Source organism: Phyllostomus discolor, chromosome 8 (genome assembly GCF_004126475.2).
Source record: "Phyllostomus discolor isolate MPI-MPIP mPhyDis1 chromosome 8, mPhyDis1.pri.v3, whole genome shotgun sequence".
Classification (NCBI taxonomy): Eukaryota; Metazoa; Chordata; class Mammalia; order Chiroptera; family Phyllostomidae; genus Phyllostomus; species Phyllostomus discolor.
This window is the reverse complement of record NC_040910.2, coordinates 70,232,985-70,252,244: the sequence shown is the minus strand read 5'-3', so window position 1 is coordinate 70,252,244 and position 19,260 is coordinate 70,232,985. Positions and strand designations below refer to the sequence as shown.

Below are 19,260 nucleotides of genomic sequence, written 5' to 3'. Positions count from 1 at the left end.
TGATCCCCACCAATTCCACTCCTAAGAATACACCCAAGACAATTGAATAATCTATGTTCACACAAAAACTTGCATGCCAACGTTCCCTGCAGCATTATTCATAATGACCAAAAAATGGAAACAATCCAAATGTCCATTAACAAAAAGTGACATGTTTAATATAATGGAATATTATTCCGAGTTAAAAATAAATGTAACATTTATACACACTACAACATAGATGAACCCTGAAAACATTATGCTAAGTGAAAAAAATCATAGGGAACCACATACTATATGATTCTATTCATATAAAATACCCTCAATAGGCAAATTAATTGAGACAGACAGTTAGATGAGTGGTTTCCAGGGGTTGGGGAGGAAATGGAAGATGACTCCTGATAGGTATAAGGGCTTCTTTTTGGAGTGATGAAAATGTTCTAAAATTAATGGTAGTGATAATTCTATATACTTAAAAACATTAAATTATATACTTTAAATGAGTAAATTTTATAATATATAAATTAAACCTCAATAAATAAAGTTGATTTTTAAGAATAAGCAAATAGACAAAAAAGTAAATAAAAGACTCACAAAATCAGGAGCCTAGAAATGCTTTCCTTTTAGTTTTTACAACTCAGACCACTAACAATTAAATGCTAAAAATTTATACAAATGGTTTCTGCAAACCTGAGTAAGTTTTGCCTATGAAGTTCAATGCAAATTCCCAAACCAGTAATATCAAACCAGAACACTGACTTACAATGACAGACTTTCAACATTATAATTATTACTTTAATATGTAATATTAAAATGGAGCACCTAAGTCATGAGTAGAGACACTCCCAGAGGGAGAAGGGAGTACGGGCAGAGACAGAACCCTCTCTAAGGTGTAACCATTCCCTACTACTCATGAGTATCGCATAGTCCTAAGTGTGCTGGGAAAGAACAATTAATTGAGAACCAGGGCTCTTCTCACATTTCTAAAGATGTAAGCACAGGTACTCCTCACTATTATTAAAATAAACTTGGGAAAAGCAGCACTGACGCACAGGAAATACATGCAGTAGGACATGCAAATCAATGACAGTGAAGCGCGGCCCAGAGCAGCTGTCGCCTTCTTTGGGGGGAGCTTGCTACCAGGGATGGATGGGACCCAAAGTAAAATCTAGGGGCAGGCATGCAACTCACATACAACAAGGGTCCACGCGGTAGTTTACAATGACATCGAAACAAAATGTTAACAATGATTTACGTGTTCCACAGAGGACTGGAAAACCTAAAGCTGTACTTTATTGAAGTAGGGATCTAAGAACATATTAAAAGGTCATTTAGCATGTACCTATAAAGCACAAAGAAAAGCTGGTTTCTGATCCAGCAATTCCTTCTTTAATTGAAAAAGAAGCCTTTAAATACCCTATAGAGTAATTATTTTATTAATCCTTCCCATTATTGTAAGTGCTCTGGTGTGCAGCTAAAACAGCAAAAGAATATCACAGGCCTTCAGAGGTAGTATACGATCTGGGAATCTGAGAATTTCTTAGAATTTTAAGACAGATCTGAACATCTTTTTATCTGTGACTATTCCTTTATTTCTATTCTATTTAGAATGTCAATTTATGATAGTTTCTTTATAGTAATATTATGGATTGTTTCCATAACTTAACATCCGTTCTTGCTTTCTGTTGGTTTGCAGCACTGTTTGTGGAAGACAGACAAACCAACCAAAACCATTCCAGTACTAGGGAAAGGCTTAAATCCTGTACAGATGGCTGGTCTACCCCAGGCATCCGGCTCAGCTCTGCCCTTCCTCTCCTCCCAGGTGTGGCACGTGCTCCGGTTCAGGGTCTGCTCACTGCTCTGCTCTGTGGAGCTAGCAAAGTGGGCATCGGATAGGAAGAATGACACTACCCCACTACTTGCTGTGGGTTAAAAAATTCTGATTTTATAAAATACAAGGAGGCCTTCAGATCAAAACACATATGGTCATAAAATTTTAATAGATTAGAAATTTGTTAACCCAAAAGGTACCATCTTTAAAGTTGCAGCCCTAAATCCAAAATTTAAAATATAGCACAAGGCCAGGCTTCCATGTGTTTAAGAAGCATTAAAGTAATCCCACCTAGCATTTGGCATGTGAAACCTTGAGTTTACTGGCTTCATTAATGTGTGATTCAATGTCATGATAAAAGGGTAAATAATTATTAAAATTCATCTAGAAAACAAAGTTAAAGCAAAATGGCATGCTGCTTCTCATGAAAAGAATAAGCATCTAAGCAACAAATTTTCAAAAATGTTCATAATAGATTTTACTCAGAACTAAAGGTATTTGTTTCTAGTAGAAACTCAATCTAATGACAAAAATTAGTGCAAACACTCAAGACTAAGAAGCATACAGAAAAGCACTTGCCTGGTGTTTCACTGGTTTAGGCGATTCCTGCTGTTTGTTACAAACAGATAAATGCAAACGTTAGCAAGATCAGGTCTTTCCTAGCCGTGAGCCACATCCAAAGCACCCCGTCACTGTGCCTGTTAGAACTGTGACCGCTGGCTTGGTGGGCATATTTCCAGGTCATACTAACACTCTGCACCTCTACAAATAAGGATAAATGATATTTATATTCTTACCCCTTTTCTATCTTTAGGAAATTCCCCCCAAATTTCTACCCTCCCCGCAAGCTGCTATGAGCAGTAGCAACAGGCTGCCCCGCGAAGCGCACAAAGAACTGCTAAAAACATTTGAGGATCTTCTTTAGGTGGAAAAGGAGTCTTCACAGGCACTGCTCATCCATTTTTAACAACTCTCACCAAATCTTGGCAAGAAATTAGGCTTCAAACCACAACTATAATTCCAGTTTCCCCCGTTAGAATAACTAGTTGATAGCAATTTCCTGATCAATTTGCTCCCTTTTAAGTGGCGGTGCGGGGGCGTGAGGAGGGGAGCTGTTGTCTGGGGAGCGGTGGGGACAGGGGAGCTGTCCCTCACAGCGGCACCGAGCAGATCTGCTTCCTTACTGTTTCTGAAATTGTAAAAGAATAAATGTAAGATTTAACACTACCAGAAGACAAAAACTTACAGGAATATTATGGTCCTTTCGTCCTTTATGTGAAGAGGCAACATGAGCAAGGTACTGAATGACCTTCTTAGTATTTTCTGTTTTCCCGGCGCCTGATTCACCCCTGGAAGAAATATTAACATAGGCTGCCTTTAAGAAAGCCCAGCACACACATTCCAAAATTATACTTGACAAAATTAAACTGAGTTGAAACAAGAATTACTAGAAAATAAAAAGAACATAAATAGAAAAAAACTGTCAGCGGTAGTTAGAAAATTATTTTTAATAGGTATTAAATGAACCCAAATATTATTTTGGTAGAGGGCAGTAAGCGGACACAGGAAAATGTTCATAACACTTTTTTTCCCTTGGTGTTGTGGGTTCTGCCACAGAAGTGCAATTTATTAGAAAGTTTTTGAAGAATTTCCTTAGCACCAGAAGAAACATATCCAGCACTGGTAATGAAACTCCTAAAACAGTTAAGTGACGATAATTGAATCTGAAGGAACTGAGCGACCTGCAGAGTGCCCACTGATTACTGATATTCATCCGCTAAGCGCATCAGTGCTTTCCCAGCTCGTCCCTCATTCCAGCCGCAGCACGGTTCTCTCCCCGGTACTGTTCACCACCAGGTAACACATCTCAGGTCGACACCTTCACAGTGGCTGCTGGCCTCCCACCGGGCTCCCCGCGGCCAGGACCGGGGCTGTGTGCATTTGTTTACTTGTGTGTACGTGTTTGCTTGCATTGGTTTCTCTTTGTACAACCTGGTGTAGTGTGGACGTGTGGCCAGTACGCATTTTGTAGAGAAAATGAATGAATACTATGAATTTTGTTATGAACTAGGTGGGGCAAATGCCACAATTTTATATGATTTATATTTTTAAACAGGACTGGCATATTTCTACTGAGGGCTAAGCTTGAAATTCAGGTAAGCTGCTAGCATACAATGATACTTGAATTGTGGTCTCTCTGCTCAAATAGTTAAGGTTCCCTAAGACATAGTCTAAGCAAACCTACTGTGATAATCAAAATCTCAATTTAGATCAAATTTAAAATTTAATGTAGAATTAATTTTTAAAAAATCAGATACTCAAAAATCTTTTGACACATTGCCAACTAATAACCTTCTAAGGCTGTTTTAGCTAAGGCATGAAAAATCTAATTTTTCTAACAAACTCTGACCCTTTCTTGGAATTGTACTTAGAATTATACTGTTTGAACTGCCCACTAACTTAAAATTTTCAGTAGGTTTACTGGGTGCACTATCTTCCTAACTCTCTGCACTGATACCCCCAGTCTCAACTGCATGGGGGCTGGGCGCAGAGACCACCCCATGACCCACCAGTTGTTCGGCTTTGAATAAAAAGACTATCCTCTCTGGGCCCCAGCATTGCCATCTGTAAAGTGTAGGAACTGGATTAGATCCTTACTAGCTCCAAGATTTGATGGTTCTAGATACAACTCACTTTTTGATTTATGAGAATATTTTATATATATGCTTATTAACCATCATCTATTGTTATACTAAAATTCTTCATCTTCTTTGTTTTGCCATGTAGAAGTTTTGACTCTTAGGTACTCAAATTTACAAACTTTGTTGCCAGGTTCCTGCCTGCTAGTTATGTTTACAGAGGCCTTTTCTGCACAAAGATTATATCCATCTATATCCTCATTTTTAACTATCTACTTTATTCAATCTATCTGCATTTCCTTCCAGAACTCTGAGGGTTTTACTTTTCATAATTAAATCTTTAATCAATCTGAAAAAAAATTATGGTTAGAGCTAGAGATTTAATCTAATTTCCCTCCAAATGATTCAGCCTATATCCCAATATCAATGGTTCACAAAGACAGTCATTATCCCATGATATGAAATGTTATCTTTATCTTATACTCACTTCTTATACATACGGCTTATTCCAAAGCCAGTACCATATTGCAGTAGTTCTGAAATACAACTAATCAAAGTATCCAATATTGTTCTTCTCCAAGAAAAAAATACCAGGTAGTCTATGAGGTTTATTTTTTCAGATAAACTTCATGTAAGTTTGTTCTGCTATGCCTCTCCCATTTCCTGCCCCCGCCAAATAAAAAGAACAGGTAGAATTTTGAGTTAAATAATATTAATATACATGCTATTTTTAGGAGAAATGATGCCTTCATCTGACTCTTGGGTAATTTTGTATTTTTCTAAGTTCAAAACAAGCAAGGGCCATTTGCCTTGTTCATCTTTAAAATCACAGTAAATGCTGTTGAATACATGAATATTGGTCCTGTGTATGTAATGTTATGTTTATTTCTAAGCCCCTTTAAATATTTTTTTTGTTCCTGTCATTAATATATTTTCATCACCATTCTATTTTCTACCTGGCTACCACTGGCACATAGATAATAATTTTCATTCATTCATTTCACAAATATTTACAAGTCAACTTCTATGTGTTGGGCATTAAGTGCCAGAGATATAGCTGTGAAAAAAAAAAAGCCCATGTCTTCATGGGAGCTCAAGTACAGGAGAAGAGACAGAAAATAAACAAGAAAAATAGGATGATTACAGGATGTGAGAGGAATGCTACCAGGAGGAGGCTGAGAGGGAAGAAGCAGAGGAGAGCAGAGGACCCCTCCCTGCACATGTGAGGGTCAGGGAAGAGCTTCCTGAAAGATGAGCAGGAACTTGCTGGGGACACAGTGTACAGGCTGATGGGAAGACAAACACAAAAGCTCCAAAGGAGAAAAAAGCTTGGTATATTCTAGGAACTGGCAGCCAGAGTGGAGGATGTGAAACAGATACCCAGGGAGGCAGAGAAGGGCAGGAAACACTGACGTAGGAAGGGTAGATGTGATGCACCCAGCAGTCATGGGAAAGAATTTGGATTTTACTCACATAATTTCTTAATAGCTATGGTAGTGGTTTTCTCTGCTTTTTTCTTAACTTTACTCAAAATACTTAAGTGTTTCAAGGTTAATCATGATGTTGGCTGTCGGTTTTAAACAGGTAATTTTTATTATGCTAAGAAATAAGCTTCTCACTTAGACTGATGATGACTTGCCTTGAAAACAGTTATGCTCATTACTTTTCAGCTGAGTTGGCCTCTGAGGTTTCTCAGCGAACCCCTCTCCACTGGACATGCTTGTTTATCCCGAAAGCATCCTTTCACTCCCATCACACTTTCTGGGCTGTACCTCAGCAATTGTTTGTGAACTCTGATACATTTTACATATTTCAGGTCTATGGTAACTTTGCTATAGAAAATACTGCTTCAAAGTTAGATGTATTCTAATATCTTACTGCTGAGTTCCCAAGAAGGGAAGATGATCAGCCTTATATTCCCCATCTTAAAATGGGATAGCCTCTACTGTATAAGGTTGTTGTGAAGAAAAAGTACCATCCATCTAAGGCACATAATTATTATCAATAAACATTACCATTATTGGTCCCTCCACTGTTCATCCACTATACATGAGGTCATCTGACTAAACTCCACATTACTTTATGAATCAACAGTGGTAGTACAGTGGTTAAGAAAGAGTATGGGCTACCGTGTCAAAATGACCTACCTATATTCAAATCCTCTCTACCACTTCCAGGCTATGGGGCTTTGGGCAAGTTGCTTAGCTCTTTGAGCCTCAGTTTACACTCCTTTAAAAATGAGATTAAGTTACTTCATAGGACTGGGATTACGCATGTGAAGAGCCTGGCACGGCACCTGGCCAAGTCTCTCAGTAACTGGCTGTAGTAGTGGTAATAGCTATGATGATGATTAACAATGGCGATGATAAAGATATTTATTAATGGAAGTTTTATAAAAATCTATGACTTGAATATGAAAGAGGTGGCCGTATCAAAGGAATAAAATTCTTGGAAAAAGAAATTTTTTTTAAGAGGGCAATGGCACATCTGCCCAGATGGAAGCAAAGAAAATAAAACAGCTTGAACAAAAGTAACAGGGAAAAGGAACAAAAAAGAAAGCTCAGCAGACTTCCCTTGAAGAACAGTAGGAAAATCTTGAGAGGAGAAGAGGGCAAGGTCTCAAAGAGCAGGAGGACAAAGGGAATCTGATCTCATTTCCATCAACAACGCACGATCTGTTGGTACAATAGTTCTAAATGTGAGAGACGGCTTGTTTCATTGCTGGTCTCCGTGGTACAAGGGCAAGGCTAACAGGAGAATAAAACAAGGAGGCTGCTGGGAGGGGTGCCCTGTGTCTGTAACAGCACTTTCAGAGACTAAAAAATCAGGAGTTTCTAATCTGAAGGTATCTGCCTTTTCTAGAGAGGCCTATGGCTTTCACTGGCTTCTCAAAGGGATGTGCAATCTAAAACAAAAAATAAGAAGCACGAGCAGTAAGTAGCAGTAAAGCAGATCATTAATGAGTGATCAATTCTGGGATCTGTCTCTGAATCCCTCTGGACCATAGGTGTTTCCCTAATTAGCAACCTCTCTCCCAGGTCTTAATTAGTTTTGTTTTTATTCTCTCTGGCTACTCTCTGGCTATTTGTAACATCAAATTCAGTCTAGCTTCAAAAACAACCTTTGCCTGAAGTTCTTGCTTTAGATGACCTCAATCTGAAAAACAATATATATATTACACACATATATGTAAAACATTAGTTGATTTCTAGTTTCAAAACTGTTAGAAAGCAGGCTACTAGGAACAGCAGAAATTTTATGATCAAGATAGGCTTGGGTTCAATTTTTCCATCATACATGCAAATAGGAATAACTGGGATGTTGCAAAGATTAAAGGAGGTATTATCTGCAAAGATGTTAGTTCCCTTTCCTAGCAGATTTGCCTGGAATATATATATATATTTTAATTTTATTTATTTATTTTTAGAGAGGGAAGGGAGGGAGATAGAGAGAGAGAGAAACATCAATGTGCGGTTGCTGGGGGTCATGGCCTGCAACCCAGGCCATGACTGGGAATCGAACCTGCGACACTTTGGTTCGCAGCCTGCACTCAATCCACTGAGCTATGCCAGCCAGGGCGAATATTTCAATTTTAGAAATATAAGTTGATTTGCATACTTCTTCTCCCCTATAACATAGCTATCATTGAGACACAGCTACAATAATCTAAAAATTCCCATAGTTTTAAGACTTGAGAACATCTAAAACAAAGAGTTATGAAAAAAGCAAATTGTAGTCTAAAAAAGCTAACTGTCTGACCTGGGGTCACAGAGCTAATTCACAGTAAAGGTACGACAAGAAGGAGTACTCGATTGGTGAACACTAGAAAGGATCTGACAACACAGTGATATTTCCACTACACCACACTTTTGCCTGAGCTACTTTCTTTAAATGAGTTTTTATTTTTTAGTTTTTAAAAAGATTTTATTTTTTTTTAGAAAAGGGAAAGGAGGGGTAAAAAGAGTGAGAGAAACATAAATGTGTGGTTGCCTCACACGGGCTCCCCACCAAGGACCTGGCCTCCAACCCAGGCATGTGCCCTGACTGGGAATCAAACCAGTGACCCTTTGGTTTGCAGGCTGGCACTCAATCCACTGAGCCATACCAGCTAGGGCTGCCTTAGCTATTTTTTCCAAGACTTGATTTTTTAATAGCAGTTTTAGGTTTACAATACAACTGAAGGAGGATACAGAGATTTCCTGTATGCCCCTGCCCCCGGCCCCAACACGCATGGCCTCCTCCACTATCAACATCACTCAGCAGAATGGAACGTTTTCTATTTAACCCAGGATGAGACCAAAGTTCATAGTTTACATTAGGGTTCACTCTGGGTGTTACATATTCTATGGGTTTGGATAAATGTAGAATGACTTGTATCTACTATTATAGTAAAATGCAGTGTTTTCACTTCCCTAAAAATCCTCTGTGCTCTGCCCATTCATCTCCAACCCCCCTCCCCTGCCCCACAACCACTGAGCAGCTTGTTGTCTCTACAGCCCTGCCTTTTCCAGAACGTCGTCTTGGTGGAATCATGTAGTATGCAGCCTTCTCAGATTAGCTTCTTTCACTTGGTAATACACATTTAAGGTTCCTCTGTGTATTTTCATGGCTTGAGAGCTCATTCTTGTTAGCACTGAATGTCTGGATGTACCACAGTTTGTTTATTCATTCACCTACTGAAGGACATCGTGGTTGCTTCCAAGTTTTGGCAATTATGAACAAAACTACTACAAACTCTTCTGTGTGGACTCCTTTGGGTAAATACCAAGGAGTTTGATTGCTGGATTACATTGTAAGAGTATGTTTAGTGTTATAAGAAACTACCCAACTGTCAAGTGGTTGTACCATTTTGCATTCCCACCAACAATAAACAAGAGTTCTTGTTGCTCCGCGTCTTATTTGTTGTCAGTGTTCCAGATTTTGGCCATTCTAGTAGGTGTGCAGTGATGATAGTATGTGATGTGAAACATATTTTCACATGCTTGTTTGCTATCTGTGTATCTTCTTTGGTGAGGTGTCTGTAAATGTTTTTGGCCATTAAAAATTTGTTTTTAACATATTTATTGATTTTAGAGAGAAAGGAAGGAAGAGAGACACAGAAACAGCAATGTGAGAGAGAAACATTGACTGGCTGCCCCCCATGTGTGCCCTGACTGGGGGTCAAACCCCCAACCTAGGTATGTGCCCTGACCAGAAACTCAACCCCCAATCTTTTGACGACACTCCAACCAAATGAGCCACCCAGCCAGGGCTCTTTGGCCATTTATTTGTTTTTTTTCCCCCTTAGTGTTGAGTTTTAAAAGTTTTTTGTACATTTTGGATAACATTCTTTTATGTCATCTTTTCCCAAAATTTTCTCCCAATCTGTGGTTTATCTTCTCATTCTCTGACAATATCTTTTGCAGAGCAGTTTTAAATTTTAATGAAGTCCAGTTTATCAATTACTGCTTTCATGGATCATGTCTTCAACGTTGTTTCAAAAAAGGCAGCTAGGTTTTCTTCTAGGAGTTTTATAGTTCTATATTTTGCACTAAAGTCTAGGATATATTTTGAGGTCATTTTTTGTGAAGGGTGTAAGTTCTGGATCTAGATTTTTTTTTTTTTTTTTGCATGTGGGTGTCTACTTGTTCCGGCACCATTTGTTAAAGAGACTGTCTTTGCTTCATTGTATTGCCTTTGATCCTATGATACACATTTATAGGGTCTATTTCTGTGTTGCCTTAGCTATTTGATCAATTCTATTGATATGATTATCTTAACATTTTACAAATATGTCACTCATAGGAAGAATCAACTGTTCTATATCCAAACTGGCTTGGTTGTCACTATTTAATGTGATATTTATATATGATATGTAAAACTCCTCAGCAAAAAATATCTGTTGTCACACCATGATAGAAAGTTGAAGTAACCATTGTTTCATAATTGTTGCATTATATTCAAATATATTTTAAAAGAAATAACTTCAGTTAACCAGAAGTTAGTCATAAAATGAAAACAGAGTGTTCTTTAAAAGGAGGGGCTTAACCAATGAAGTAAATTCATCACCTGGAGCGACTGTTTCGTGAATTTTAATTCTAATGAGAAGGAAATTCAACAGGATTATACTCTTAACAGGATCTCACTCCCAATGAGATGGAGTGCCTATGCAAAAGACTTGTTCTCTGGCGATAAAGGAAATCCCGAGTGTCTTCACCAAAGCACTTGTCAGGACACTAGAACAGTGATGAAGCAGGTGGCTTGGACCCTGGAGTGGGAGCTCACACGGCCTGGCCTGAGTCTGCAAAAATAAAGGCTAGCTGGCGAGTTTCAGGCAGAGAAGGCCAGGGGGTTAATTACATGTTCACCATTTCAGGGAGAAAAGTAAATTAGAAAGAAAATGACTAAAAAAAGTCAACCTTAGTCAGGAGCCATCAAACTACTTCAGAAAATGTTGCTTCCAATTGTATTTTCTCTTTACGATGCTATACAAACATACATACTTAGTATAAAATAACTACTACATAAAATCGACTAAACACTCATTCTCATATAGAAAACTTAATTAGGTTGGCTATGTGCCCCAGTTACACACTCTTGGAGTTCTTTATTTGGTGGGTTCTTAAAGGAACCACAGAACATATTTTTCTTAAACCTAGAATACATTTGTTTCACATAGTCATATTTCGCAAGTTACAATGTAGCTTACACTAGATATAAACACAGCAGGCAGTTATTAGATATCTACCTAAGAATTAAGAAAACATGGCGACACTATAAGAAGTGCGGGCAGGGCTTTGCTGGAAGGACTCGGAAGGGAACTTTCTGGGGTGATGGTAACAGTTGTGTTCTCCATCTTGACAGGGGTTCAGGCTACACAAGTGACTCAGCACCTGTACCCTTAAGGTTTGTGCATTTCATTATGTGTAAATTGTCTCAAAAGATAAAGAAGAAAATTCTGGACTTTAGTTAATGTTCTGTATGCTGAAGTTATTTAAAGGGAAGTGTACGGATGTCTATAATTTAACTTGAAATGCATCAAATTAAGGGATTAATAGCCCATCAAAGTGAGATGAAGACTTAAACCGAAAACTTCTGAAGAATCAGCAGCCACAGAAAGAAACATTATCTAACCTTAAGTAGGGCCTCCTGAAAATACAGCTGCCAATGGATCCCCACCCCAGACAATTTCCTGATGGGAAGAGACCAACCCTGAGCACCATGAAGTGTAAACTCAGCTGTCTCTTAGCATCGTGAGACCCATACTCCCCCTTGAAGCCCTAATCGTCCCACTCTCACCTTTTTGCCAAAGTTTAGTATATTTTGTAAGCCTTTTACTACTGGTTCTTCAGCAAGCTACCCACAGCACGCATGTGTATATAAACCTTGTCTTTTCTTTTGTTAACCTGTCTGTTGTCAGTTAATCTGCAGACTACCCCCTCAGCCACTGGACCCAAGTTGCAAAAGTTAGTTTTCCTCTCACAAAAATAAAAGGGATTGCTGGCTAGAGGAAGGAATAGACTAACATATAATAAAGCAAGAATAGAACAGTACTAATGGTAGGATCTAGGTGGTGGATGTTTGGGTCTTCAAAATGAAGTTCTTTCAACTTTGCTTATGTAAAAATATAACAAGATGTTCAGAAAAGTTGAAAGAAAAAAGAAGAAAGGAAAGAAGGAAAGGGAGGGAGGGAAGGAAAGGGAGGGAAGAGGAAACAACAAATGTGGTGCTTGATGGCTGCTACTTTGTGCCTAAGAGACAACCAGCTGCTAAGGAGACTCACCTCATAATCCAAACCCAAGAATTGAAGAAAAAGCCAGTTTAAAATAAAAATAACCATCTGATTACAAGCATTAGTGCCTGTAATGGTCACTTTTGGTGACAAAAGTAAATTAACGCTCACTGACCTTTCCTCCTGTCCAACGGCAGTCATTCCCTCCCCAGGATTTCCTGCTCCCAGACATCCCAAATGGCCATCACAAATGGTCGCCCAGGCTCCCACCACCCAATCAAGGAGAGCAGGCGTCCTGCACCTGACCCCCGGCTTACTGTGCGCAGCACTGCCCTGACTGCGAGGCTGCGGACCAGGACACACTAGGCCCATTCCATGGAGAGTTTCAGTGACTAGATTCTGGTTATGACTTTCCTGTATCAACTCATGCTGTATAATAAAGAAATTGAAAAAAAAAAAAAAAGAAAGAAAAAGAAAAAAAAGAGGGATAAAAAGAATTTGGCTGGTCTTTGTCCCTGGTTCCTGGGAGAGAGCCTCTCAGTCCTTGGAATGTCTCTGATTCATTCAGTTGGGCCCTGACAGTTTATGTTAATGAGGTGACTCACTGTGGCACCAAGATAGTTACAGCAAGGGAACTGGCTGAAAGATTAAAAGGGTGATTAGAGGTTTGGGCTGATGAACTATGCAGTATCAGCCAGGTCTCCTGGAAGGGGAGTGGGCTACAGACTGAATTCAACCGTGTGGCTAGTGATTCAATCAATCATGCCTCCGGGCTTGGAAGCTTAGGGGAGCTTCCTGCTTTGTGAGTTGCCAGTGAGGAAGTGTCCAGGAAGCATGGAAGCTGAGTCTTTGGGACCCTCCTAGGTCTTACCCTCTTCATCTCTTCCTTTGGCTGGCTCAGAATGACCATTCTAGAGAATTAAAGAATCTGAAGGGGTAGTGGCAACCCCCGAATTTGTGTTATTTTGTCAGAGGTACTAATGGCCTGCAAAACCCTGAGCTTGCGGCCAGTGCCTATAGTGTGGGCACCATGTGGAAAAGTGTACCCTCGGAGGTCAGCAGTGTCAGAACTGCATTGCAACAGACTATTTTCAAAAGATGTTTGCAGATCAGGTTCTCAATAAGTGACTTTTTGGGGGAACAATCCAAGACAAGGTAATTTTTTAAAAAAGAAAAGAGAGAGAGATTACTCTAGAATATAGAATAAAAATTAACAGATATTACAAATGCAAGGAGTGACCTTGACAGGATCACAGATTTTTAAAACTTACAAAAACATGTTGAGGACTATTACAGAAATTTGAACATGGATTCTGTATAAGATGCTATTGTTGAATCAATGTTAATCTTCTTTCTTAAGTGTGATGATGGTCTGTGGTAAGGTGGACCCCCCTCCACACTTTTCCTTTGTTCTTAAGAGATGCCTGCTCAAGTGTTTAGGGGTTAAGTGTCCAGATGTCTGCAGCTGACTTGCAAATGGTTTTTAAAAAAGTGCTTGTGTGTGGAGAGAGTGAACTGACATATATAAGTGAAGGTTATATGGGTAATTTAAAGTACCATTCTCTCAACTTTTCAGTAAAATTCAGGTTTGAATTTTTAAATAAAAACTTGGGGAAATGCATCAGCAAAGGTTAAAAGAGGAAAAATGAAGTAAAGAAAAGGTGGTAACATTTTTTTACATCATTGAGGCTGTTACAGAATAGGGCCAAGGGGGGGTATGATATACTATTACCGAAAACCCCCCCTCACTAGGTTTGCTATGCCTGCCGCCAGAGGAAAGACGTCTTTTAATGCTAGAGATTTGTGAAAAGGAAAGGAAATGTTTATTTAAGGCAATACAGACTTAAGAGTAGTGATCTAATGTCTTCATTAAAATATTCAAGTCCTTTAGGATGGCCACAGATGCATGCAGTCCTTCCTTCTCCCTCTGCCCTAATCTGGGGTCCCGTATCTCAGGAAAAGAATTAGAAGTCTGTGTTTGAGGCTCCCGGCACCACCAGCTGTGTCACTGCCATGATCTCCAACTAATCTAAAACCATGTGGCACCTTCTCATGGTCCACCAGCAAGAGTCCTTTCACCCCTTTCCTTCCAGGCAAAGTCTCTCCTGCTTCCTAAGCCATGAGGCAAAAGGGAGCACTCCAAAGCCACGTGGTTCTCGCCCTGCCAAAGCTGTGGGGGTCCCCACCCTGGCCAAAGCCACATGGTTCTCTCTTTGCAAGGCTGCCAAGTCTGGGTTTAAATTCCCGCGCCAACCTTCTTCTGCATCCCCATTTCCAACTCCTCCTATAATCAGTTACACCTGCCAGCATTCCTGTATTATCCCAGGTTTACTGGGCTGCCATCATGAGTCTGGGCAGATGTGGCCCATATCATGGAGCCAATCTTCTCCAAGCTCTCATGCAGGTGCTGTAACCAGGGCGAGTTGCCCCCTAGTTACATCTTGGGTGGAAGTCACTTCCATCCCCCTGCCTCAAGGCATGGCCACAGCTATTTAACATATCTATGCAACCAGTTAAAGGTTATAGGTATGTTAAATGACCACACCAGAGGTTAGCTGCAAAGCTGTTGCTGTACAAAACAGCTCTGCATGTTCCTGCTCCACGTGCCCCTTCCCCCAACTCACACCTGGGGGTGGGGTGGGGTGAGGACATCCTATATATCTTTCTAATATTTCCTGGACACCTTGAGTTCTGGGCCCCATTCCAAATCCCTAGTTGGGCCCCCCTCTCGGCTGCACCCTGTTACAAGGTTGGGAGATGGGCATTCAGGGGTCACATGCTATTCTATTTGTGTGTAGGTTTGCATTTTCAAAATAAAATGCCTTTTTAAAATGGTATCAGAAAGGTTTTACCCTTTAAAATACATACAGTATCATTAGTTTATAAAATTTTCTATTGAAAACTGAAGGCTGTTTTCTTAGTTCCTACTTAATTACGAGATTCATTCCATTGTTTGGAATGTTACCCATTTTCTAAGTACACACTACTGTCCGCCCCCACCCCCACCGTTTCCTCTGTACACTGTGCCAGGTTCTCAAGGGATAATTAAAAAGCAATCAAGGTAAGTCAGTTCCTACCTCACCATGTAGTTGTAAAACAATATACATATGGCCCAAATAAGGAATGTGACCCAAATAAAAAAGGACCTGATGCGAGAAAAGCAATGTGGGCTGTACTTCTTGTACAGGTGAGATTCAAATCGGCACATTTCCTTCCTGGAGGGAAAAAGAGGCTAACAGCGAGGCAGTCAGCTGGGACCCACCAAAATGAGTGAGCCGTCAGGTGATGCCGGGTCAGGCCAGGGAGAGGCAGAAAGAAGAAATGTCAATTGAGGTGACTAACTAGAAACAGGGGCATAAAAAAGAGGAGGAGTCAAAGCAGACTGCGAGATTTTAAGTCTTAAGTCCTGAAACACACAGGGTTGATGACAGAAATAAGGAAATTGGGAGATGCGTCGTGCTTGTACAGGAATAAAGGTTAATTTTTGGGCATGTTGAGTTTTAACTGGCATTGATGCCCTACTTCACAGCTTATGCTCAAATTACTTGTAAGCTGCCTGATACTACTTCTCATCTGCTGTCCTTTATGCCTGGAAGGTTATCAGGCCGCCCTTGTACACGTGGCACATTGATTCTTCAAAAAGCCACCAGGGATTGTGACAAGGATGAGGGTCTAGAAGCTAACCTGGTTGAGTGCCTGCCCGCCTGAGCTAGGAATCCACTGGAAAGGAAGGCAGCAAGTACCAGACACGCATCTGCTGCCCAAGGCCTAAGCCCCCTCTTCTATCCACCAGGGGTGCACAGGTGTAAACACTTTTGGGACTCCTTCAGGCTTACACCCCCACCACCATCCTTGTTCACTGCCACAAATGTCAGTTCCTCTGGTCACTTTTCATTCTTACACTCTGCTCTCACTCTGCGTTTCCTTTCTCCTGATACCAAGCCCTTTTTTTCTGCCTCCACCTCACTGTTTCCTCTACTCCCTGAGACCCCCATACCATGGTGAGCAAAGTCACCTACATCCTCAGCTTTTGCACCGAGCTCCCCTCCTCCTGCTGGCCCTACTGAGCCCTGGCGCTCCCCCCAGGCAGCCTTCTCGGATGAATACCACCCTTTCCCCCACATAGGACAAACGCCCACATGCGCACGCCCGTAAACACACACACACACACACACACACACACACACACACACACACACACACACAGAGTCAGGGAGAAAGTTGGCGGCATCCTTTTCATTCTCTGTAACGCTGTTTCCAGACCCTCTTATCATAAAAGCTACTCCCTCTTGCCCCTCCTCCTGACGTCACATATAGTAGGAACACTGCTTCCCCATTTGGAATTATTTTGACTAGTAAGATCATTAAACACCCTCCCCCAAAATGTATTATTGTTTTAAAAAGGCAAACAGTTTTCATTCCAAAAGAGTGAAAAGCACTTTACCTCGGAATAAAGAACATTCCTCCAAGCCTCATGAAGTGCTTTCCAGTGGCCGCTGCTCGCGACACTCATGGTTATGTTGCCAGACTCCACTTCTCATGAGAACAAGGTCCCAAACCCCAGGCTGCCTGGCTCCTTGTTCCCCCTCCTACCCCTCTTCTTCACTCACCCACTCCTGCTGCCACCCACTAGGCGTTACCCTCTCATCTTGTGTGGTCGCACTGCTTACTCTTTGGCTCTGACACTCCAGGATTCCCAAGATTATCTGTTCCATTTCCTCCAGATCTCTAGTTCTTTGACCTATGTACTTCCTCCCTATCAATTCCCTCTTCTTTGTCCATGGCCTGTGGCCCACTGTGGTAGTTTCTCCCACCCATATCCTCAACCCTTGTGCTCCACTGTTCCCCGTTTGCACCCACTTGCAAACATTGCAACTGCTCCACCTTCAATGGACTGAATCTGGCTCCATTCCACACCCTCATGGTGGACTAAGCAAGGGCCCCAGTTGTTTCAGAAACACTTAACAGTGTTTCCCACACTGGCCCTGGCCACATGTCTTGCTTGGGAAGGGGACAGCAGTACCTGTGACACAAGCAGCAACCTGAATGGTCCCACAATAGAGCTTGCTCTCTTGTTGCCCTTGGAGCCCTGCTACCATGTTGAAACCGGGGCTAGGCAGCAGACACTGGGGGCGTGTGGAGAAGGAACCGAGACACCCAGCCAGTCGTCAGCCAGCCCCAGGTAGTCCCAGCAGGCGATGCAGGTGTAGGAGTGAGTCCCCAGTGAGACAGCTCAGTCTGGCCCAGGTCAACAGAACTGCCTGGGTGAGCCCAATCCCATCACCAGGGAAATTATTTTAAGCCATTAAATTCCTGGGTGGTTTGTTGTTTAGGAAAAGCTAAACAAGGCTGGAAGAAATTTTATACAACAAAGCGGGCTAGTGTCAGCTATTTCTCCCTCTCCTCTCTTCCAACCCATCCTGCTACACACCCCCACTCCCTGTTAGAGGACAAATGGTCTACACTGCTTCATAGTATAGAAAAACCGCTAGACAAGAACCTTTTCAATTCCCAGCCCCACCCCCACTCACCCACATCACAACCTACCTGCCTTCCTGACCTGCAGGGGAGTCCTGTCTCCCAGGTCCCCGCCCAGCCCAGACACCCGGCCGGTGCTCTGGACCCTGTCACCCTCCTTGCTGCCTCAGCTCCCTCCTCTCCACCCCTTCTTCTCATCAGCATTTTCTCTCCCACGTTAAAAACACCACCAATAACAACAATGCTTATCTGTTTGACTACAAGCACACCTGGTTTTATTGCGCTTCACTGGTGCTGGGTTTTTTACAAGCTGAGGCAAGCCCCTCCACCAGGAAAAAGATTATGACTCAATTTACTGCAGTGGTCTGCAGCCGAACCCACAGTATCTTTGAGGTACACCTGTATGACTGTGTTCAGTTTCTCAACTATTTGAAAAATTGCTCTTTGATGTTTTTAAACAACTTTTCCACTTCCCCTTCATTTCCCAACTGTGATCTGGCTTCCACACTCCTCCCCGATCCAATGCCTACACCTGTCCCACTTACTGCTAAAGCCCATGCGCAGGTCTCTGTTGATCTCACTCACTCCCAACAGCATCTAACAACATGTTGATCATGCCTCTTTCTTGAACCCTCCCTCCCCTCTTGCTGCTGCGCCGCTACACTTCCTTGCCCTCCTCAGGCCTCGGTGATGGATACTTTTAGTTGTCTTTGCAGCTCCTCATTCTCTGCCTGACCCTTAAATGTCACTTTTCCTCACGATTGGCATGCCCTGCCTTCTCTCTCAACACGTGCTTCTGCGGCAGTCTCCCCGGCCAACTTGGCTTCCATTACCATCCTGGCTGGCGACTCCTCAGATCTGCATTTCGGCACAGGGCTCTCTCCTGGGCTCCACATCCACGTGCCCAATAGCAGGTGGACAGCTCCACTTAGATGAGCCACAGGCACCTCAAAGCCAATGTGTCCTCAATCAAACTCATTATCTTCCTCTCCAAATCTGTTTTTTCTCCCACCTTCCCATGTCGGGAAACATCCTGAGCTCATCATAGCTCGACCTCTCTCAGCTCCTCTTTCTTAGGCATACAAACCACCAAGTCCTGGTAAGTTGTCTCCTCAACTGAACACCATTTAAATAAATTCCTCCACTTTTCTCTAGTTTCATGGTAACTTCTCCACTTAAAGTTCCTACCAACCAACTCCTGCCTAGACAACTGAACGGCCAGCCTCCTAGCTGGTCTTGCTGTTTTAACTCTTCCTCCAATCCGTTTTTCACACCACAGCCAAAGTGGTCTTTCTAATATGCAAATCTAACAATTTCCTTCTGTGGATATTGTTTTATTCAACCTTGAGTCTCTAGTACTTAAAATGTGGCACACAAGGCACATAATAACCAATAATATCTATTGGGTAACATGGATAAATTACTGAAATGTTTAGTAGGTCAACATTTGGACATACCAACCAAAGATGTCAGATTATGTGTGAAAAGCCCAGTTTGACAATTAAACAGTACTATCCAATTTAGCAGCTTATATAATCTTAGTCTTAAAATGATAACAACAAGGTTTACATCAAACTCTTAAAAATCACCACTCTATTTTACCCCCTCCCTCCATACAAAAA

The 19,260-nt window shown here is 41.5% G+C and overlaps 1 protein-coding gene across 1 annotated transcript in view; it reads right to left on the bottom strand.

Annotated features, from left to right (window-relative positions):
• The window catches only part of MYH10 (myosin heavy chain 10), a 146,299-nt gene that overhangs the window by 89,128 nt on the left and 37,911 nt on the right, over positions 1-19,260 (bottom strand). The window contains 2 exon segments of the mRNA XM_036033012.1: positions 2,390-2,419; positions 3,057-3,159. Coding sequence (XP_035888905.1) covers positions 2,390-2,419; positions 3,057-3,159 — 133 coding nt within the window.